Consider the following 24,604-nt stretch of genomic DNA (forward strand, 5'->3'; position numbering starts at 1 on the left):
AATCGCAGCCCCTCTAAGATACTTTTTTTTTCCTTTAAATGTGGTACTGGGGATCAAACACAGGGTTTTGTACATGCTAAGTTTGCACTCTATCACTAGGCTATACTTCTAGCCCCTCCAAGTACTTTAAGTATATTTTCTTGCCTTGTTCCTACCTTATTACTGCCTTCTTAAACCAGTAAGTCCATATTTAGTATGTCTCTAGTTCTTTCATGCCTGTGAATTATGAATAGTTGTAAATTGGATTGTAAGATATTTCCCATAATCATGAATACTGAACTACATTCTCTTCTTTGTACACACATTTCCTTTTGGTAAACTCATAACTGTCTTATGGTTCAACTTGCTTATGAGTACATGCACATCTTTCTATTGCAAACACACATAAATTCTAATCCCTTATCTCTGCCTCCCTACAGAATAACTTCTTGAAATTTTTATTATACAGAACTTCAAACTAAACTAAAAGCAAACTTTTTTTTTTTTTTGGCAGTGCTGGGAATTGAACCCAGGGCCTTGTGCGTGCAAGTCAAGCACACTACTAACTGAGCTATATTCCCAGCCCTAAAAGCAAACTTATCAAGTATAGTAGCACGTACTGTAATCCCAGGTATGTGGAAGGCTGGGGTAGGAAGATGAAGATGAAAAGTTCAAGGCAAGCCTGGGCAGACCATGTCTCAAATAAAAATTTTTAAAGGGCTGGAGACATAACTTGTGAAGACCTGGATTCACACCCAAGTACACCCTCTCCCCACATACATAAAAAAGAAAACCTAAAAATCTATATCTTCCACCTCAGAGATTCTTCCAACCAACCACCCATTTCTAATATAGGGTTAAAATACAAATATTGGCTCCTTTTTATTGTTTCCCATTATGAAGCCATCCAGGCCTACTTAAAAATCTCGTATATCCACTGCAACTCACACTATTTGATTCAGATTTCTTTTTTATATTTTCCTTGTTGGTATTATGGATTGAACCTGGGGCCTTTCATGCGCTTACCAGATCCTCTACCTTAATTTACACCCACAGCCACACCCTCTTTTAAAATTTTTTGAGACAGGGTCTGGCTAAGATACCCAGGCTGGCCTTGAATTTGATTCTCCTGCCTCAGCCTCCCAAGTAGTTGTGATTTCTCATATCTTAAAACATACAACCTCTGGAACATTCACTCACCATTGTAACTCCAAGAGCTTTTTCTACAGAAATCTGTACTGTTTCTTCAAGTAATAACAGATTGCCTTACAGTTCCCCCAACAAGTTAACTTGCCACAGATTTGTGCCTAGTTTCCTTTTGGTTTATGTTCAACATTCAAAGGTTTTAATGAAAAGAGCTCTTCTGAATAAAAATTATATTACAAAATAGTAGTTCAAAACTATTACAGGGCTGGGGTTGTGGCTCAGCGGTAGAGCGCACACCTAGCATGTGCAAGGCCCTAGGTTCGATCCTCAGCACCACACAAAAATAAATAAAATAAAGGTTAAAAAAAGTAAAAAACAAACATACAAACTATGTTAAAAATGAAAGGTATTGCGACGATAGCTATTATCAAAAGTACTACGCTGGGGCTGTGGCTCAGTGGTAGAGCACTTGCCTTGCATGTGAGAGGTACTGGATTTGATCCTTAGAGCCACATAAAAATAAATAAATATATTTACCAACTACAACTTAAAAAAAAAAAAACAACTAGAAAATGTCTAGTAAAAAAGATACAGACACCCCTGAAAAGCCTCCTGGTACAGAATTCTTTGCCCTGGGAAATCCAACTGAATTCTACTTGCATCATCTGACTAAATAAAATAAAATATTCCACTGTTATGCAAATTCTTAGATCTAGAATCTAAAATTATCATAGTCTAATGTACCACAAACTTTGAGTTTTTATTGTCCTAATTTTATTCTAGTCTAAGAAAACATTTTTAACTTTTATGTGAACTTTATTAAAGCACTTCATACAGAGTATTTTTCAAGTTTTTGTTAGATGAGGTAAATAAAGATGAACTTATTTAAAAAAATCACTTGCGGGGTGGGGGGCGCTGGGGTTGTGGCTCAGTGGTAGAGCGCTCGCCTAACGCACACGAGACCATGGGTTTGATCCTCAGCACCACATAAAAATAAATGAAAAAATAAAGGTATTGTGTCCAACTACAACTAAAAAATAAATATTAAAAAAAATCACTTAGAGGCTGGAAATATAGTTCAGTTGGTAGAGTATTTGCCTTGCATGCACAAGGCCCTGGGTTCAATCCCTAGCACCACCAAAAAAAAAAAAAAAATCATTTGGGGCTGGGGCTCAGTGGTAAAACACTTGCCTAGCACGTGTGAGGCTCAGCACCACATAAATAAAGGTATTATGTCCATCTACAACTAAAACAATAAATTTTATATATCATTTATCATGGGGCTGGGGTTGTGGCTCGGTGGTAAAGTGCTTGCCTAGCACATGCGAGACCCTGGGTTCAATCCTCAGCACCACATAAAAATAAATAAAATAAAGGTATTATATGTCAAACTATAACTAAAAAAATAAATATTAAAAAAATCATTTATCAGCTGGGCATGGTGGCATATACCTGTAATTCCAGTGACTCGGAAAGCTGAGGCAGGAGGATTGCAAGTCCAAGGCCAGCCTCAGAAACTTAGTGAGGCCCTAAGCAACTTAGCAAAACCCTGTCTCAAAATAAAAAATAAAAAGGATTGGGGATGTGGCTCAGGGATTAAGCAACACTGGGTTCAATCCCCAGTATCAAAAAAAAAAAAAAAAAAAAAATCCAAAAACTTTTTATCATTGCCTTACACATCAACAGCCAAGTAGAAAATATAATAGAAAATATACAAAATTGCAATAGCAGTAAAAACTTTCAGTCATCTAGGAATATAACAAATGAATGCACAAGACATTTATAGAAGAGTTAAGCCTTAGTAAAGATATAATAGATATTCATAATAATAAAAGAATCTTGATCCCTACTCACACTATATGCACACCATCATATATCTAAATGTGAAAGTTAATACAATAAAGCATCTAAATAAACTGAAGAGTATCTTGAGATAGATAGTTGCTCAAGATATTCTTTGTGGCAACATAAATGAGCCTGGAGGACATTATGTTAAGTGAACTAAGTAGTTACAAAAAGACAAATATCACATGTTGTTAGTAATATGTAAATGCTAAAAAGAAGTGGAAAGATATTAAGAAGTAGAAAGCAGAATAGTGGTTACCAGAGACTCAGAAGAGTACAGAAGAAATGCATGGAGAAAGGACAGTTAATGGGTCCAGGGTACAGTTGGTTGGAAAGAATAACTTCAACATTCTATAGCACAGTAACATAACTATATAATTGATTTTATATTTCAAAATAGCTAGCGAATTTTTCCTGAAACAAAACTGATAAACGATTGAAGTAAAATATATGCCAATTATCCTGGTCTGATTATTATAAAATGTATAACTTTATTGAAATGTTATACTAGGGTTTGACCCCAGCACCATAGAATATAAAAAAAATAAATAAAAACTTATCTAAAAATGTAAATTCAATAAAGATGTTTTGAGGAGTTCAACTTGCGTATTTTAAAATTCATTCTGAACAATAGAGTGGCATAAATAGCTAAGTTAATTTTGAAAATCAAAGCAGAAAGAATTCTTATCAAATATTAAGACATACTATTAGACATCAGTAATAAAAATAAATATGTTCCTGGTTCAGCAGCATACAAGCTAATGAAATACTTCAGAATAAGGCTCAATCATATATAGAAAGTTAATAATGAATTGAGAAATAAATGTTGGAAAAACTTGCTTACTCTAAGAATTAAGGAGTCTCCCATCTTAAAAAAGTTAAACTAAAAATAACTATAAGGCAAACAGAAGAAAAAGCAGAGAAAGTCTTTGCAAAATTCTGATAGAAATGATTTCTGAAACGAGATTCAAAATGCATAAATCATAACATGAAGAATTGACAGACTTAAAAATTTTGGTTTTAACAAAGTATAGCATAAATAAAATTAATACATGGATGACAAACTTGGTAGAGGATATGTGCAATGTCAAAAATGGGCAAGAGTCTAATAACTAGGATATACAAGGACCTCTTGCAAATCGAAAACTAAATAAATGGCAGGAAATTCAATAAAAAAAAAAGCAAACAAATCACAAAATTAGCAACTCAGTTGACTAACAAGTACATGAAGAGATGCTCAAAACTCAATTAGTAATCAGAGAAGTGTTTATTAAAGCAAAACAAAATACACAAAATAGCACTTCATAGTTACCACCTTAGCAAATATTTTTAAACATTACTGGTAACAATATGAAGGAAACAAAACAATATGAGTTATTGGGGACAATATGAGGGAAACAGGACTCTTGTAATGCGCCAAGAGGAATGTAAACTGTGACAGTGATGCTGGGCAGTATTCTGGCAGTACTTGGTGATACTAGGTTTATGTGTATACCCTATGATTTCTTAGTCCACTCCTGCAAACATTCCCCAGAGAAACTTTTACATAGGTCTAAAGAGGGTAAGGACATTCATTATACTAACATTAGGGTCTCTGGAACAACCAATGAATTATCACTAGAGAGAGGGGTCTGTAAACATGGTGGATCCACACCATGGATTATGCTGCAGGTAAAAGCCACCAATTACCTATAAATACAGCCATATGAATAACGTTAATAAAATCACCACTGAAAGAAAAAATTTTTAAAAATGAAATCTATAATAGTACAATATCATCTTGTAATTAAAAAGCACATGCATTAAATGATACTGTATAATTTATTAAGGTATACACATATCTAAGATGTATCAAATACATCACTGGGGGGGGGACGACAGGGTAAACACTACAAAGGAGAAAAGTAGTAAAGTAAAACAAGAACAACATTGCACACTACTGATGATAAAGTGATAGAAACTGATTAGAAGTTTGAATGGCTCAACTTCCTATACTTGGAGGTCTCTCCTAAAAGAGCTCACCTTGACTAGGTGCAGTGGTGTACACCTATAATTCCAGCAATCTGGGAGGCTGAGGCAAGAGGATCCCAAGTTCAAAGTCAGCCTCAGCAACTTAGTGAGACCCTGTCTCAAAATAAAATAAAAAAGGGCTGGGTAGGTAGTTCAATGGTAAAGCACTCTTGGGTTCAATCCTCAATAACAAAGAAGGGGCAAAACAAAACAAAAATTCACCCTGCTTACAAATCAAGAAACCAAGAAACTAAGTTATAATAATATAAATTAACTTGAAGATGAAGGAAGTGCTCAGTCAGCCTTCTATTAGTAACACTAACCCATCTTAGTTGTATCTAAGGAAGTATTTATTTTCATGTAATTTTCCAGCGTCTCAAAACGCATATACCTGGAAAGATAAGAGAATCTGTATATCCTTCCACACGAGTCCTTGTAATTCATTCAGGATATATTTGATTTCCTTTCAATCATTCCAAGAAGAATCAGCATGACCAAGCAAAGCAGGTTCCAAAGGCAGGAAGCAGAAGCAATAATGATGCTATGGAAGTACCTTTCTGAACAGTCTCTTTAGTTGTTGTAAGATCTTGGGGCAAACCTTCAATGTAAGTGGTTGGCAACAAATCAGCTGAGATAGGATGACCTTGTAGCTTTTGTAGTTTCTCTTGTACAGCACTGGTCAGATCTACATAAGCTTCATCGATGCTAGCACGTTCAATCACAGCAAAACGAGACATTACCTCCATCACTTCAACACTGGCTTCCCGGTACCTATAAAGTGTAAGGATCATATGTGTAGACAATAAATAGAGGTGACCTGGAGACTGTCAGGGCCCATCCTCTCCCGCTCAAAATGAATATAATAAAGAGACAACTGGCTTAACAAAGAATAAACAGTAACCCAACTAAATGGAGTCAATGGCAAGTGCATGACAGAAGAAAAAGAAGAACCATGGAGGTAAACATTTTTTTGTGCAAACCAAGATAGAAAGCGCAAACTTAGGGCTGGGGTTGTGGCTCAGTGGTAAAGAACTTGCCTAGCATGTTGTGAGGCACTAGGTTCAATCCTTAGCACCACATAAAAGTAAATAAATCAAATAAAGGTATTATGTCCATCTACAACTAAATATATATGTATATATGTATGTATATATATAAGCATGTACTTTTCTACATTACAAGGATTTCTCTAAAAAGGAAAAAATGGCTCACAGTAGAAAATATTTTACTACAATCATCTATTTCTTTTATTATTTTCACATATTTCATGAAGTCTTTTGCTTCTAATTCTGTCTTCAAATAAGAGGTAACCTACAGGGAAAATTAAACTGAACATACTAGAGTAGCTGGTCCTTCTTAGGATAGCATTTCTAACTAAAAATTAATAAACTAACATACAGACTTTTATTTCAGTCAGTATTGCAGTTGCTCATCACTATACACACACACTAATAAAATCACTTCTGCAAATACTAACATTCAAATTATCAAGTTAAAGGTAAGTGCCTTGAATCTGGTGATACATCTGGGAGACAGACAACCTTCCAAAGGGGATACCAAATTTATCATATATCTTCTATTTAAACCATAAGCAGCTGGGTATAGTGGAACTCACTTGTAATCCCAGCAACTCAAGACGTTGAGGCTGGAGAATTGCAAGTTCAAGGCCAGCCTCAGAAACTCAGCAAGACCCTGTCTCTAAGAAAGGAGCAGGCACAGTAGTGAATGCCTGTAATCCCAGTAACTCAGGAGGCTGAGGCACAAAGCATCTCAGTGATACAAAATACAAAAAAAAATCACATCTCAGTGATACAAAATAAGGCTGGGGATGTGGCTCAGTGGTCAGTGTCCCTGAGTTCAATTCCCTGGTAACTACCCCACCACAAAAAAAGAAAGGACTGGGAAATATGGGGATATTGCTCAATGGTTCAATCCCCAGTACCAAAAGAAAAAAATATACATCATAAAGGCTGGGGGAATATAATTAAGCGGTAGAACACTCTTGGGTTTAATCTCCAGTACCACACAACAAATCAAAATATTTTTAAAATTTCAGTTCTTATTAACTCTCTGATCTGTACAGATCTTTCTCCTAAACTTTTAAATTGGCCATTTTTCATTACTTGATAAATTTCAAAAGTAAATGATCACATTTAAATTTGGTGGAATGTGGCTTTTCCAAATTACACTTTGAAGTCAACAATACATATTTCAAGGAAATTACACTTTGTACATCAGCATAAAATTCTATTCAATGTAATTTAATAGCTTTAGCTGAATTAATTCTGCTGTAGTGTTAAAGTACTACTCTTCAATCAAATCATTCTTCTTTTCAGGCAATAACTCTGATGTGAATGTGGTGGGGTTAGCAGGCGATTCTACCTTCAGACTTCTAATTCATAGGTGAATTCAGAATATGTCAGGTTCCAAGTCAGAGTATGATCCCTATCTATATCATGTTGTACAATAACTATAATATACTGTGAGAATGTGGTTACTAAAACTTGAAATAATAGATGTGAACCCTCAATCTTCTACTTATGTAGGTGAACTTAAAATTATTTAACTTCTCTAAACCCGATCCCTTATCTGTCAACACAAAGTAATACTAGCGCCTACCTTATAAATGAAATTTAAAAGAGATTTCACCTATAAAGAACTTAACATAGTGCCTGGAATATGAAAAATATTCAATATCTTTTAGTTATTAAGATTATTATAATGGTTGGGGCTTGGGCCTAACCCTCATAACCCCTTGTTTAGGCTAAAGGTCTAAACTCTGGGAAAGATAGCTCAATTAAAAAATAAAATAGTGGGACTAGGGCTGTGGCTCAGTGGTACTGCATTTGCCTGGCATGTGTGAAGCACTGGGTTCGGGTCTCAGCACATGTAAATAAATAAAAGATCAATCAACAACTAAAATATGCAAATATAAATATAAAATATATATATAAAATATTATATATATTTTATATTTATATATATTTATATATATAAATAAAACAACAACAAGATAGTAGTCTCCTTTCAGTTGGTTTTCTGGCAAGTAATAATAAAAAAAAACCTCAACAATTCTAGAAATTGCACTAAAATATCAAGTCTGACCCAGCCTTTCTTGGAAAAGCTATTAGGTTTATAGGCCTGCTAATCACTTCAAACACTTTGGACTTTTGGCCAATAATATAGGAATTGGTAGTAAGTTTTAATTATAATAAACAGTTTTTAAATAATTAAAGGAATGAAATGGGTATCAAAAGACAGCAACTATTTTAAGTAATAATGGTTCTGAACTATTAATAATATACAATATCAAAATCTTTTCATTCAGAGACAAGATGCTAACCACAGGAAACTTTTTCAGATGTTATTTACACAAAACAAATTTAAATACAAGTTGGGTATAGTGGCTCACATCCATAATCTCAGAGATCTGGAAACCTGAGGCAGAAAGATCACAAGTTTGAGGCCAGCCTAAAGAACTTAGGGAGACTCTGTCTCAAAAAATAAAAAGGGCTGGGGATATAGCTCAGTGGGTTCAATCTATAGTACAGGGTGGGGGGAGGGGGGGACACACACCAGTTCTAACCATCCTGAAATATTATTTCCAATTCCTCTATGTCCCTTTAAACAACCTTTTTTTCTTACTTGGTGAGGTTAGCTTTCCCACGGGACTCACGAACTTGTGCCAGTAGAAGATCTGGACATAACTTCTTAGCATCATCTGCCCACATGCTTCTAGTAACCCCAAATGCACGAGCTTCATAACTCACCGCAATTATTCTAAGGTTAAAAAAAAAAAAAAAGAGGAAACAAAAAAAAAATTACATGATCACAAGCAAAAACAATGGCACTTAACAGGAATGCACTATGAATACATAAAATTAGAAGAAATGTTTTGATCACAGGTGCCACCACTCATTCACCAAACATAGCACTTCAGAAACCTCAAAAATAAGACCTATCACAGCACTGTTATATATCTATAGATTAAAAACCAGTAACAAGGGGCTGGGGCTGAGGCTGAGCAGTAGAGCGCTCGCCTTACACATTCGAGACCCTGAGTTTGATCCTCAGCACTACATAAAAAAATAATAAGTGAAATAAAGGTGTTGTATCCAACTACAATTAAAAAAATAAATATTTTTAAAAAAATAGTAACAAGGGGCTGGAGTTGTGGCTCAGTGGTTGAGCACTCACCTAGCATGTGCAAGATGCTGGGTTCGATCCTCAGCACCACATAAAAATAAACAAATAAAAGAATTGTATTGTGTCCAACTACAACTAAAAAAAAAAATTTTAAAAAGAAAAAGAAAAAAGTAACAATGATACATACCCACCACCTTTCCATGATTTGTACTGTACGACTGCACAGGGTTTATTCCTTAAATGAGGATTTTGTCGCTGCTCCACTTGAACAAAAAAACAGTCCATGTCCACCAGAGCAACCACTCGATCCTGTCCTGTAGTCATTTTTTCTGTAAGACAACGATTTATGAACAGAAAGATATCTAATTTAAAATGTCAGGGCAAACTATATTTCCATTCCTTTATTGGTAAGTTACCATCAATCTACCAACATGTTTAGTATTATCTGCCCATGTTTCTAGTGACCCCAAATGCATAAGCTTCATAAGTCACTACAGTTATTCTAAGAAAAAAAAACAGGGAAAAATATTTCATGATCACAAGCAAGAATGATTAAAAATTTAATAGGAATAGGCACAGGAGGTATGGGAATTAGAAAAAAGGAAATGCATTTTCATATATTGCTGGCATGAGAATAAATTAGTACAATTTTATGAAAGTAATAGTAAAGGCTTTAAAAACACTCTTCTTCAAAACATTTCACTGAACATTTCACCAAGACACAAATAGCCAATAGATGCATAAAAATGGACTTAGCATCCTTAGTCACGGGGAAATGCAAATTAAAACCACAGTATATATCACTTAAGAAAAAAGGCAACAGTGATCTAGTTGACAGACAGATTTGAAGTATAAGTTTAGGGAAAAGAAAAGGAGAACATGTATATATAGCCAGTCCTCAATATCTTGAGTGTCCCACATCAGCCAATACTCTGGGGAAAAAAATGTGTAGTGAACATGTACAAACTTTATTCCTATAATTCTCTAAGCATTATGGTACAATACTTACATTGTGTTAGGGATTATAAGGAATCTAGAGATGATTTAAAGTATTTGGGAGGGATTCGGGGTGTTGCTCAGTGGTAGGAGCATTTGCCTAGTATTCTCCAGACCATGGGTCCAATCTCCAGCATCAGTAGATTTTGGTATCCTGGCCAAGGAATGGAGAGGGAGCATGTCTTGGAATCAATCCTCTTGTGGATACTGAGGGACAACTGTATAACATCATAGCATTCGTGTAAATTTTTAAAGTTTTTATTTCAAAATACTTTTAAACTTACAGAAATGTGCAAAAATAGTAGGGTTCTTCCACACTGTTTCCTCTAGTGTCAACATTTTACTTAGCACTATTATCAAAATTAAAAAACGAACACTACTTAACAACCAACTCAGCTGAACACAGTGGCACACACCTGTAATACCAGCTACTGGGAAGGCTGAGGTAGGAGGATCACAAATTGGAGGCCAGCCTAGACAATTTAGTGAGGCCCTGTCTCAAAATGAAAATTAAAAACACTAACTCAACTACGTACTTATTTGGATTTCACTGGTATTTCCACCAATGTCTTTTTTTGTTGTTGTTGTTCCAGGATGCAATATAGATCTTACAGTGCATTTAGTCATCACATCTCCTATTCTACTCTTCCTTAATGCTTTTTTTGTTTTTTGGTACTGGGGATTGAACTCAGGGACACTCAACTACTGAGCCACATTCTCAGCCCTGTTTTGTATTTTATTTAGAGACAGGGCAGCAAACATACCCTATGTGAATATATAACTATACCACCAGTGGGTTTCATCACGTAAAACCAGAAGAATGAGAAATTATACTGCATCTATATTTGATGTATCAAAATACATTCTACTGACATGTATAACTAATTAGAATAAAAAAATTAACCTTCACCTTGAAAAAAGGTACCCTGCAACTATTTTATATATTTTTTTTTATTTATTTAGACTCTATTGCTTAGTGCCTTGCTGTTGCTGAGGCTGACTTTGAACCTACGCTCCACCTGTCTTGGCCTCTGAGCTGAGCCGCTGGGATTACAGGCCACTGAGCTCAGCACAACCATAAACCTTTTGATGAGTACTGGCTAGTTATTTTTTTATATATATAATTTTATTTGGTACTAAGTATCAAACCCAGTGCCTAGGCAAGCACTCTACCACTGAGTTACAATCCCAGCCCAGCTGGCTAGTTGTTTTGAGAATGTCAATTTGTGTTTGTCTAACATTTTCTCATGATTGAGATTATGCATTTTTGGCAAGAATATCAAAAAGCGATGATCTTTTCTCAGTGCATCACATGGAAGAGAGGTTATGCTGTCAATATATCTTCTTATTGGTGATGTTAACCATGATAAGATGGTGTATATCAAGTTTCTCCTGTAAAGTTACTATTTTTCCTTTTGTAACTAATAACTATCTTGGAAGAAGATACTTTGATACCATGTAAATATTCTGTTTTTCTTTACACTTTCAACCACTGAGCAAACTATCAGTGGATCCCACCTATGACAATTACTTTGTAGTGTTCTAATGATGATTTTTCTATTCATGCAAATTTTTGACCACACTTCATGGACAAAGGTATGAGTAGTAGAAAAATAACTTTACATATTTAAGAGTGGACATTAGGAGCTGGGGTTGTGGCTCAGTGGTAGAGCACTTGCCTAGCATGTGTGAGGCACTGGGTTCAATTATCAGCACCACATATAAACAAGTAAAGGACCATCAATAACTAATAAAATTTTTTTTTAAAAAAGAGTGAATACTAATGTTATTTAACTGTTTATTTAACGTTGATAGCAATATTAGTAGAAGGAATATCATCTGCAGCTCCCAAATTTTGCTTATATTGGAATCACCTGGGAACCTTTAAATATTCTCAAATCTGACACTCTTGACTACTAGACATCCTAATGTAATTAGTATAGATACAATTTAGGAATCATGATTTTTAAAAGCCCTACAGATAATTCCAATATACAGCAGAGCTGGGAACAAATAGTCTAATGTAAATAAGGTACTTACAGAAACACCAGAAAAGCATGATTTAAATATGAGAAACAGGTTATACAGTTGAGTAAGCACCCAACTGTATTCTAAAAAGGTTTTTAAAAATTAACAATCACGTGAATAGAGAGCCTACAGAATGGGACAAAATCTTTACCACATGCACCTGCGATAGAGCATTAATCTCTAAGATATATAAAGAACTCAAAAAACACACAAAAAACAAGTAACCCAATCAAAAATGGGCAAAAGAACTTAATACACATTTCAAAGAATGCAATCGATCAACAAATATATGAAAAATTGTTCAACATCTTTAGCAATTAGAGAAATGCAAATCAAAACTCCTCTAAGATTTCATCTCATCCCAGTCAGAATGGCAATTATCAAGAACACAAGTAACAATAAATGTTGACAAGGATGTAGGAGAAAAGGTACATTCATACATTGCTGGTGGGACTGCAAAATGGTGCAACCCATTATGGAAAGAAGTATGGAGATACCTCAAAAAAACTTGGAATGGAACCAAGATTTGACCCAGCTATCTCCCTCCCCAGTTTATACCCAAAGAACTTAAAATCAGCATATTACAGCAATTCAGCCACATCATTGTATATAGCAGCTCAATTCACAATAGCTAAACTATGGAACCAATCTAATGTGTGCTTCAACAGATGAATGGATGAAGAAAAATGTGAGATTCATATATACATGGAATATTACTCAGCCTTAAAGAAGAATAAAATTAGGCTATTTGCCAGTAAATGGATGGAGCTGGAGAATATCAGGCTTAGCAAAATAAACCAATCCAAACAAAGACTGAATTTTTCTCTGATATGGGATGCTAATTCACAATAAGGGGAAGGGGGGCTGGGGAAGAATAGAGTTACTTTAGATTAGGTAGAGGAGAGTGAAGGGAGGGAGGGGGTATGGAGGTAGGAAGGATAGTAGAATTAGATTTGTTACTCTATGTGTATTTATAACTATATCACAAGTGGGCTTCTACATCACATACAACCAGAAGAATGAGAAATTATATTGCATCTACATATGATGTATCAAAGTGCATTCTACTGACATGTATAACTAATTAGAATAAAAAAATTAATCTTCACCTTGAAAAAAGGTACCATGCAAATACAAAGCTGGATGGCTAGTGGAAAGAAAACACATATTTAAGAAAATCAGAATATTCAAGGAATAACTTGTAAATTCCAATCTACCACTCGCCTGAAACAGACAGAATGTGATAGTTTAAACATTCATAAGTTAAAAACCACAACATGCCAGAAATTCCTTTCTTCTGAAGTGGCTTTTCTGCAGTACTAAAACAGATAACGCCAGAAAATAGTAAATGCATTGTCACAAAGGACAACGACTATGCAGGGTAAGCACCATATTAAATACAAACACCAAAAGTGAAAGAAGAAGCAGTGATTTAAAGGACAGCAAACATTTGCCAAGCACAAAAATCACCCACACAAAAATATTCAGACTGACAGATAATAAATCAACAGAGGTTTCTAATTTACGTATTTACTGGAAAAAAGCAAGAGTTTTGCAAAGATGGAAATGAACACAATTCTAGCAAAACCCTGCTTTCAGATAAGGATTATACTACTTTGAAATAAGATACAGCATTCGGCAAATTACCAAACTGCAGGAATATTCAATCTTTACTATCTTGATTTATCCCAATCTACATAAAACAAGTTTGTAGCTGATCGAGTAGTAACAGGAAAAGAGCTCAAATGAAGGGGAAGATTTAAGAAGCATACGGGAAAGTATCATTTTTTTCCTACAAGAAAAATCTTAGAGGCAATCTCGCGGTCTTTTCTCTCAGTTGGCATGTTTTCTTTTTCACATAATTTCAGGGCAATGAGTCATCAGTCAAATCATAAAACCAATAGCCAAAGCAATGTGAAAAGTCTGAACATCGACACCGCACGGTTCTAAATATTCTTACCAAGGCGACACCTGGCAAAACTGCCAACGGGTCGGGCGCAGAGGCACACGCCTATAATCCCAGCAGTTCGGGAGGCTGAGACTGGAGAATCGCGACTTCAAAGCCAGCCTCAGTAATGGCGAGGTGCTAAGCAGCTCAGTACCTGTCTCTAAATAAAATATAAAACAGGGCTGGGGATGTGGCTCAGTGGTCGAGTACAATGAGTTCAATCCCCGGTACCAAAAACAAAACAAAAAACTTGCCAACGGAAGCCGCGGTTGCGGGAGATCAGTGTCCGCTGGATGGAAAACGAAGAGGTCTAGAGCAGGCCAGTCGGTTTCGCGATTTATTCCCCGTGACGATGAAGAATAGGCGCAGAAATCCCAAAGAATCTCCCAAAGGGCTTCGCGCTAGTCTGTTAACCCAGCCAACTAAGGTCCGACAGCGCGCGCGACTCAAGGGGCCGTTGAGGCGCCTGCGCAGCCGGGCCCTTCCGTCTCTCGCTCCACCCCCCAGGAGCAACCGTCACAAGAGAGCCGCCACTTCCGTGGGCGCGTGCGCAGTGGCAGATCGGGCGCGTGCGCAGCGCCTGGTCCTCCCCGGCTGTACATTCTGCTGCTCACGTTCCTCCTCCCGTTTCCCACCTTCCCAGCCCGCCGCGGCCCGGTTCCAACGTGTGGTCCCGCGAAGGGAGCGGTCCGTGCCTCGTGCTCCCGGGACGGCCGTAGTGTGCGCTCGCGGCGCGTGGCGTTAGCCATGGCGATGGATCAAGTGAACGCTCTGTGCGAGCAGCTGGTGAAAGCGGTGACCGTCATGATGGACCCCAGCTCCACCCAGCGCTACCGGCTGGAAGCCCTCAAGGTAGCTGGGGTCCCAGCGTCCTGGGCCCTCCCTGAGACCCTCCCCTAGACTGGCCGCCCCGGTGCGGCCCCTAAATCAGGTCGTCTCCAGCCCACGAGGCCTCTGGAACTCCCTTCCAACTCCCGAGGGCCTTCCCCTCGCGGCCCAGCTCAGGTCTTCCACCCCCGCTTCTGCACTCGCGCGCTTGCCCTGCGCCCCGGACTCTCTAGTCGCTTCTTATCCCAGCCTCCACGTCTCACTGTCCTTGTCTTCTTCCTTCCTCACTTTTTACTCTTGATGCACCAGGACTCCTTCGCCACGGACTCATATTCAACCTTCAATCCCCATATCCCTGGCTTTCCCGAGGCGCACGTGCAGATTCCGCCCCCACGCCACCTTCAATCTTTATGGTCTTCCTGCTAACCCGCTCACCTGACCTTTCCTAATCAACCGCCAGTCTCCCCGAATGCCCTTTACTTATATTAGAGCCTTACATTTATCTCACTGTTCCATCTGTGTTGGGCATTTCTGGTCTTATTCTCACAGTCCTCCCATGTTTTCTAGTGTGTGGTATTCATAAGCTATTTTGCGCAAAGATGAACTTCTACCACTTGCTTTGCATTTTTACAAGGCTTTTTTGGTTTCCTGAAAGCAGTTTTCTTGAGATCCGGATGCTCTGCTCAGGAGACTGATTCAAGTGTTGCAATTTGGAAGCTGACACAAACGGTGATGCTAATACAATAGAGCTCCATTAAACAATGTATGTAAGCTGTGAGAAATGACTGTTTAGGAGAAAGTACTCATACATGTTTTAGATCATATAACTTCACAGAATGAGCGCCCCTTGGAGGAAACTTTACTATATGTATGCCACAGGGTTTGGAATCAGAATTATTTGAGCTTTGTTTTTTATTAGGAAATATTTTAATAGACATAAAATTAGAATACTATAGTGATCTTTATGTGCCTATCATCTGATTCAGCTGGGATATGGATTTTGCCACCCTTCTCTTTATACCTCCCTCCCCCGCAAGTTTTTAAAGCAAATTCTAGAAATTGTCGTTCTGTCCCTAAGAGTGTATCTCTTAACAATTTTTTATCCCTTTAGGTAGTTTCTTTTCGGACTTAGGCTACTGTTGACCACAGCATGGCAAATCTAGAACCATCAAAGTAGAAGGAATGTTTTACCAGTTCTTTATTAATATAATATCAATCTAGTTTATTCTTTTAGTATGATATCTATATAGGTTTTTGCAACTTTAAAAAGCAGCTAATTTTGGAGTTTTTAATATTTTTTGGTCCCTATCCTCTTTGACCTCCCAAAAGAAATACTAACTTTTCTTCTTTCAGTTTTGTGAAGAATTTAAAGAAAAGTGCCCTATCTGTGTCCCCTGTGGCTTGAGGTTGGCTGAGAAAACACAAATTGCCATCATCAGACATTTTGGTCTTCAAATCCTGGAACATGTTGTCAAGTAAGGAGCTCTTGATCATTGCCACTAAAGTCTGTGAGAAAGCAAGTCTTTCTTATACTATAGAGATGCTTTTTAGACAGTAGAAAAGAGCAATCCCCAGGAAGAAAAGAATGATTGCCACAACATTCTCAGGACCTCCCAGGAGCACTCATTTAGGACTTTTAACCTTTTTCCTCTTGAGTTTCTTCATCTGTGTAAAAGGTGTGGTACATACAAAGCATTCAACAAGCATTAGTTGATAGCTACTACTCCATTTGTCCACATTTATTGAACTCTTAGTATAGGCTAGCAGATCTCAAGGCCTTTGTAGAATAATTCAGTAGGTAGGTAAATAAATCTCTGATTAGACAATGTCTTTTTTTGGTCATTCATTCATTTGTTTATTTGTTTACTTTGGCACATGCAAAATAGGATTGTATGAGGATAACCGAAAACCTCTCTCCTAACTTGTGTCTCCTACCTTCAACACCTATCTGAACAGTTAGCTTTTAAGACTTAGCCAGTTTCTGAAATTGTACTATAAATTTGTAAACCAACATAAAAGAAGTAGTAATATCAAGATTATATTTTCTTTTGTGGGGAGGCAGTTATTGTGAATTGACCCAGGGAAACTTAACCACTGAACCACATCCCCAGCCTTTTTTTGTATTGTATTTACAGACAGGGTCTTTCTGAATTGCTTAGGGCCTTGCTAAGTTGCTGAGGCTGGTTTTGAACTTGTTGTCCTCCTGCCTCAGCCTCCCAAACCACAGGGATTACAGGCATTCACCACCATGCCAAGCTCAAAATTATATTTTCTGAGAAGCAAATATTTTGTTAGAGTTGCTCTAGATGGATAGTTTCTTTTGGCCTATCAATAAAATCATGGGAAAAAGCTAAATTGTGGCACACATCCTGTTAGGATTCTATTAATGGGCCGCAGTATGAATAAAACCTTTTCCCAAGACTTTTTCTATTATATTTTGGTTAATTGTGGGCTGTTTTTGTCCATTCTCTGAAGGACACAAAATCAAAATAAAATTTGATGAAATCTCCAGCATAATTGAATGCAGGAATCAAAGTTATTCTTTTGTGAAGACTTCTAACAAGGTTCTGTTTATTTTTGTGGCATTTTGGTGGCCAGGTTTCGGTGGAACAGCATGTCTCGATTAGAGAAGGTCTATCTGAAGAACAGTGTCATGGAGCTGATCGCAAATGTAAGGAAGGGATGGGTGGGAAAACGTATTTTCTTTCACACAATGTTCATATAAAAATTTACTGGTTCAAATAGTAGAATGTTAACGATTACCTGCAGGCATCACAAAAATGGTAATTCATCACATTTATCTTATTAGATTTAATTAATCACCCTTATTTTGACTTCTTTTTTAAAATTATAAAGACAAAGCAAAGAAGGTAAACAAATGGATGAATAATGTTAAATCTAAGTGGGACTGAAACACTCTCTACTTTGTTTCCTTTCATCCAAATTCAACCATGATGTGATACTAGTGATGAAAAACATGTAGATAGAATTTGTTTCAAAATAGTTGAAGTTAAACCCAATACCTTTATTTTATTTTTTTATTTTTATGTAGTGCTGAGGGTCGAACCTAGCACCTCACACATGCTAGGTGAGCGCTCTACCACTGAGCTACAACCCCAGCCCCATAACCTTTTATTCTTTTTCTTTTGTTTTATTCTTTTTTATTTATTTATTTATTTATTTTTTGGTGTGGGAGTTTATGGTACTGGGGATTTGGATCCAAGGGCATTTGAACTGCTGAGCTACATTCCCAGTTGTTTTTCTATATTTTTTGTTTTGAGACAGGGTCTTGCTAACTTGCTGAGGGTCTTAACTAAGTTGCTGAGGCTGGCCTCAAAGTTGTGATCTTCCTGCCTCAGCTTCTTGCATCACTGGAATTATGGGTGTGTAGCATCATGCCCAGCTTTTTCTTTTTTTTAAACAAAGGGTATGAAATAATTCCTACCCCTCCCCTTTTATGACATTAATGGGGAAAAAAATGTCCTTCAAATTTTTGAATTTAGACCGGTGTGGAGGCATACACCTAAAATCCCACTCACTGAAGTAGGCAGTAGGATTGCAAGTTTAAGTCCAACTTCGGCAAATTAGCTAGACCCCATCTCAAAATAAAAAATAAAACTAAAAAGGCTGGCAATATAGCTCAGTGGTAGATCATCCCTGGTTTAATCCCCAGTACTAAAAAACAAAACAAAACATGAATTAATTCAGCTATTTTGTTCATTCTGGGGAGACAAAGTCATAATTCATTAGTTTTGACATCAAACTTCATACCAATAATAATTTTTCTATATTTTCTAATATTAGGATTAAGGGAAAAACAGTCAATTGCTCTTCCATACCCTCCCATTTTTATCAACCTCTCAGTATACACCTTATTTCTAAACTCTTCCACCCTGACCCTCATTAAAAAATGAAGCAACTTGTGACTTTCCTTAGAACAGTGTTGTTTTCTTGGCCCTGTGACAGCCACCTTATTAGCTAATGCAACCCACACTTAAGTTTAAATGGGAAGAATGATGGGTGAGAATGAAGGACAAATGACTCAGACATGGAGAACAGGTTTGTTGGTTCTGTTTAATTTTCAAACAGACCTGTTGATGGGTTTTGTATACTCTCATGGCCCAGTTTTGTTTTGGTTTTGCTTTTGTTTTTTGACTAGAATTCAGTCTTGCAAACCTCTTAGTATCTCTTGTCTTTTTTCAGGGAACATTGAACATTTTGGAAGAGGAGAATCACATTAAAGATGTTCTGTCTCGAATTATGGTAGAGATGATCAAACGAGAGTGGCCACAGCACTGGCCTGACATGCTAATGGAGTTGGAGACTCTCTCTAGACTAGGGGTAAGGAGTGCAGCTGTGTCAGTCTGCATGCTTGGTCTTGGAAATAGCCTTTGGGCTATATTGAATAAGGTGCTTTAGTTTTAACTACCTTATTTCTGTTGGTATAGGAAACACAAACAGAATTAGTGATGTTTATCCTTTTGAGACTGGCAGAGGATGTAGTGACCTTTCAGACACTTCCTTCTCAAAGAAGAAGGGATATCCAGCAAACATTAACCCAGAAAATGGAAAGGATCTTCAGTTTTCTACTTAACACACTTCAGGAAAATGTAAATAAATACCAGCAAATGGTAAGGAATTTTCCACCCTACATTAGTCCTATTTTCCCTTTTATTGATTAAAATTCTCTTTAGGCAAGTTACTAGGGTGTCTAGTTCAGCAAAAGGAAAGGACATTTCATGGGCAAAAAACTGGATAACACGAGAAAGTAGAACAAATTTTCTCAAAAATCGACTCAGTGGAGTTCCATATCTACCAGAAAAAGTAGTACCTTTTATATAGTAAGAAAATTCTTAAAGCAGCATAAACATAAAGGTTAATATTTAATATTTGAAAACCCAGATTTCTGATAGGTCAAGATGTAGTATCCTGTTAAATTGCAGTGTCCTATTTCATCCTGGTTTCAATTGTCACATTCATTAATCTTTACCACATGATCCTTGGCATTTTGTACTTCCTGAGGAGGCTATTCTTCTGCAGAAAAAGGTAAGCCAGACACCGTCTTTCTGACCATTGTCTTTAGGAGACACCTTTCAGAAGAAGGCGGTTTGAAAGTTAGTACAGTGGTTCTTAAGGTGATTTTGCCTCTTTGTTATCTGAAATATTTCCAGATAAACATTTGGCTGATATCTGGAAATATTTGGCTTGTCATAATTCAGGGGATTGCTACTGGCATCTAGTGTGTAGAGGCCAGGAATGCTGCTAAACACCCCATAATCAGGTTACACTGTTACATCATGTACCTATATAAATAGGTAACAACAAATCCCACCATTACATATAACTATAATGTACCAATTTTTTAAAAACTGCAAAAAAGTAGTACCGCAATCCAGAATCTCCAAACTATTTATTTCAAAAATCAGGATTAGAAGGCGGACACAATGGTGCATGCCTATAATTCCAGCTTCTCTGGAGCTCATGAGTTCAAAACCAGCCTCAGCAAAAGCGAGGTGCTAAGCAACTCAGTGAGATTGTCTCTAAATAAAAATTACAAAATAGGTCTGGGGATGTGGCTCAGTGGCAAGTGCCCCCGATTTCAATTAACCCCCAGTGCCCGCCTCCCCCCAAAAGAAAAGAAATCAGAATTAATTAAAATAGGTGTTTGTTTTTTTTAAACGTCCCTGACACATGTATTGAGTCTGTTTTTTCAATAAATTTTAGATACTGATGCAAATGATAAGAATAAAGTACTATGAGCTGTTAGTGAATACATAATATATGCTATACACTTGTTTGCACTTTGTATGTTATTTTTCTTCAAAACAACCCTAAATTCCAGTTATTGTCTCTGAACATTCAGAGAGTAGTTATTGAAGATTCTCTAATAAATAATTGCAGTGGAATTCATAGCTGTTGTTTTGACTTATAATGGAGTCTCCAAAATACTTGCAAGATTTTAAAAAAAATTTTTTATATTGTTTTTAGTTGTTGTTGGACCTTTATTTAATTATTTTATTTATATGCAGTGCTGAGGATTGAACCCAGTGCCTCAAACATGCTAGGCAAGCGCTCTACCAATGAGCCACCAACCCAGCCCTTAATTTTTTAAAAAATATTTTATTTTTTAGTTGTAGTTGGACACAATGCCTTTATTTATTTATTTATTTTTATAAATAAATAAAATAAAAGTGCCCAGGACCATGCATGTGCTAGGTGAGCACTCTACCGCTGAGCCACAACCCCAGACCCAATTTCTTTCTTTCTTTTTTTAAATAACTTTGTTTTTTATGTGGTGCTGAGGCTCAAACCCAGTGCTTCATAGGTGCATGGCACCTCTACTACTGAGCTACAACCCAGCCCTCCAAGATTCTTCAAAAGAAAATATTTACATTACAAACCTGTATGTCAGGAATGGGGCAGGGTATTCTTTTCATTTTCCCTTAAGACATATAATCCCTAAGAGAAGGGAAAAAATTGTCCGAGAGGGAGAACCTACTCATGCCTTTTTGGGGAGGGTGGGGTACTGGGGATTGAACTCAGGGGCACTCCACCACTGAGCCACATCCCCAGAATTATTTTGTATTTTATTTAGAGGTCTCACTGAATTGCTTAGTGCCTTGCTTTTGCTGAGGCTGGCTTTGAACTGGCACTCCTCCTGCCTTAGCCTCCTGAGCAGCTGGGGTTATGGAAGCGTGCCAGTGTTCCCAGCTGCTCATACGTTTTATGAGATGGGCCAACTTTTGGGGGGGAAAGGGACAGAAGTTCTGATATATTTTATCCCTAACTTGGGTTATTAGATTATAGGATTCAGGACAATTTTCCCTGAAATAGATGTATTTTTATAGTCTTAAGAAATAGTAGTGGTGGCTTTCAGTCAATACATTTTCTTATGGAAGAATCCTTTTGCTCAGAAAGGATAGTGTTCCACAGAAAAGAAGATAGCTTAATTCTATAATATAGCAGCATTTGCATCAGATGAGCTGAGAAATTAAAGAAATTATAAACACTGGAGCTGGGCACAGTGGTGCAGTCCTATAATCCAGTGACTTCAGGGGCTGAGGCAGGAGGATCACAAGTTTGGGGCCAGTCTGGGCAAATTAGTGAGAACATGTTTCAAAATAAAAACAGTGAAAAGGGCTGGGGAAATAGCTCAGTGATAGACCACCCCTGGATTCAGTTTCTATTATTACCAAAAAGAATTTCCAAACAGTAAACAGTAATATGATGATATTTTAGAATAATAAAGGAATTTTCTTGGGAAAGTTAGAACCTATAGAGCTACACTGTAACCATTTAGTAATTTCCTTTTTTTTTTTCCCACCTCTTACGGAACCCACAGATGCTTTACTGCTGAACTACATCCCCAGTCCTTTTTATTTTTTATTTTGATATTGGGTATTTCTCTTTGTTTTTATATATATATGCGCGCGCACACACACACGTTTTAGTTGTAGTTGGACACAATACCTTTGTTTTATTTATTTATTTTTTATGTGGTGCTGAGGATTGAACCCAGGGCCTTGCACCCACTAGGCAAGCACTCTACCACTGAGCCACAACCCCAGCCCCTAGCTTCCCCCCCACCGTGTCCCCAGGTATCTCTTAATTGCTGAAGGTGTCACTAAATTGCTGAAACTGGTCCCAAACTTGCATTCTTCCTGCCTCAACCTCCCCAGTTCCTGGGATTACAGGCATGAGCAACCATGCCTGGCAGTGATATGTATTTTAAAGATGAATGGCCACATATTTTATGAGAAAAGCATCACAACACTATAGCATTAAAAATAGTCTTCTGTTTATAACTATAACAATAATCAGTGAAGTCCATGATTTTCTTCCTTTCTTCCCCCCAACCCTGGTCCTGGGAATTGAACCCAAGGCACATCACCACAGTTACATCCTTAGTCCTTTTCATTTTTTATTTTGAGACTGGGTCTCCCTAAATTGCTAAGGCTATTCTTGAACTTGCCATCCACCTGCTTTAGCTTTATGAGTAGCTAGAATTACAGCATGCATCATTGCACCCAGCTCAGTCTATTGGTTTTTCAAATTCTGAATAATTAGATTGCCTAGATGAAGCATATGCCACAGCAGTACTGATTGGTGATGACTCTTGGCATAAGTTAGAAACATCCACTGTGGTCTACTTTTCTTTGCCTTGGTCCTGTCCTCTCCATTTGTTAAACCAGGCTACCACGTTTGGTCTTGGTAAGACCAGAGCATACCAAGAGCTATCTTTTGTATCTTGAACTTCTCTGTTCACCCTAGTTCCTTCTCTAGTTCCATTCTTCACTTTCCTGATTGTGGAGTAGATTAAATGCTAAACAAATGTGGTTTGAATAGGTTCTCCCCCTATTTCATCACCCTGGCTCCTCCACTAGCTCCAGGAGTTATGAAGGATTTATTGGAGTGTGAAGGGTTTGTTGGACTTGGTTGTAGTCACTTTATGAATTCTTGATCCCAAAGATGATAACTTTCAGGTACTGCAGAATTGTTATTCCTGCTTGTATTATTTCTCTGTCTTCAGGAGTTATTTTTAATTTTACTTTATTTTTATGTGGTGCTGAGGTTTAAACCCAGTGCCTCACACGTGCTAGGCAAGCGTTTCACCATTGAGTTACGACCCCAGCCACATGTAGCATTTTAATGGAGTTTGAAATATTAAGATAAAAATCTGTATTTGTATTTGTATTGAACAGCCATTATTTTGATATATATAGCATTTAACATTTTTGCTTATTTTTGTGTAGTTATGTTCACATATACATGGTCCTATGTTGTATTTATTTTAATATTATTTTAGGACAGGATAGAACCTAGGGGCTCACACATACTAGGCACTAAGCTACATCTCCAGCCCTTTTTGTTTTTATTTTTTTTTTATTTTGAGACAGAATCTCTAAGTTACTGAGGCTGGCCCCAAACTTGCAATCTTCCTACATAAGCCTCCTGAGCCAGTGAGATTATTCATTTAATTTTAATGTATTAAATGTATTCATTTAATTTTGTTTCTTGCTTTAATTTCTTGTTCTTAGGGGGGACGTATCAGTTATATGTTCTTGGTAAAGTTGTCTTTTTTTTCCCCAAGGTTAAAGATTGTATCTGATAATGAGTAATTATAATGCACCAATTTTAAAAATGATCTTTAAAAGAAAGCGTTGCATCTGTTTGTTTTTGCAGTGCTGAAAATTGAATCTAGGACCTTGTACTAGGCAACCATTGAACTAAACCTCTAGCCCCCTAAAAGTTGCGTCTGTAATTAACAATTATTTTTCAAGACCCTTAATTATAGGAGTGGAAAGTTATTATGTAGCCTTTTATTTACTAAATACATTGGATTTTTTTTCTTTCAGAAGGCAGATACTTCTCAGGAGTCAAAGGTAAGAGCTCTTTATGGAGTTGGAAGATTTCTTTTAGGCTTTCAAGTGTGGGGATGCATAGACCTAGTGACCTCAGCCTTTGGTCTTTTTGATTACTGAGCTGTAGTGAAAGGGGAGGTAAAGTTAAAATATTTGGGATTTCTTAAAAAAAAGATAAAATGGCCACACAGACCAGTATGATCTTATTGATGGATTCTGAGAAAGCCATTGAGAAGTGGTTGTATATCAGAAGAAAATCTTTTGAGTTCTCAATCAGCATCTGTTAACATGAGTACATTGTTCAGTTATAACGACA

General features: G+C 37.0%; 2 protein-coding genes across 5 annotated transcripts in view; one reads left to right on the top strand and one right to left on the bottom strand.

Annotated features, from left to right (window-relative positions):
* Positions 1-14,551, bottom strand: part of Polh (DNA polymerase eta) — a 36,226-nt gene extending 21,675 nt beyond the window's left edge. For both annotated transcript variants that reach the window (XM_026383583.2, XM_026383584.2), the window contains exons 1-4: positions 14,111-14,551; positions 9,314-9,455; positions 8,626-8,760; positions 5,534-5,751 (exon numbers count right to left, since the gene is read on the bottom strand). In XM_026383583.2, the coding sequence (XP_026239368.1) occupies positions 5,534-5,751; positions 8,626-8,760; positions 9,314-9,450 (490 nt within the window). In that variant the 5' untranslated portion in view covers positions 9,451-9,455; positions 14,111-14,551. The remainder of the gene's footprint in view (positions 1-5,533; positions 5,752-8,625; positions 8,761-9,313; positions 9,456-14,110) is intronic.
* Positions 14,552-14,667: 116 nt separating this feature from the next.
* The window catches only part of Xpo5 (exportin 5), a 46,223-nt gene continuing 36,286 nt past the window's right edge, over positions 14,668-24,604 (top strand). For all 3 annotated transcript variants that reach the window (XM_077802142.1, XM_077802143.1, XM_077802144.1), the window contains exons 1-6: positions 14,668-14,950; positions 16,280-16,401; positions 17,525-17,597; positions 19,130-19,267; positions 19,375-19,557; positions 24,283-24,309. In XM_077802142.1, coding sequence (XP_077658268.1) covers positions 14,846-14,950; positions 16,280-16,401; positions 17,525-17,597; positions 19,130-19,267; positions 19,375-19,557; positions 24,283-24,309 — 648 coding nt within the window. In that variant the 5' untranslated portion in view covers positions 14,668-14,845. The remainder of the gene's footprint in view (positions 14,951-16,279; positions 16,402-17,524; positions 17,598-19,129; positions 19,268-19,374; positions 19,558-24,282; positions 24,310-24,604) is intronic.

This window comes from Urocitellus parryii, chromosome 8 (genome assembly GCF_045843805.1).
Source record: "Urocitellus parryii isolate mUroPar1 chromosome 8, mUroPar1.hap1, whole genome shotgun sequence".
NCBI classification, from domain to species: Eukaryota; Metazoa; Chordata; class Mammalia; order Rodentia; family Sciuridae; genus Urocitellus; species Urocitellus parryii.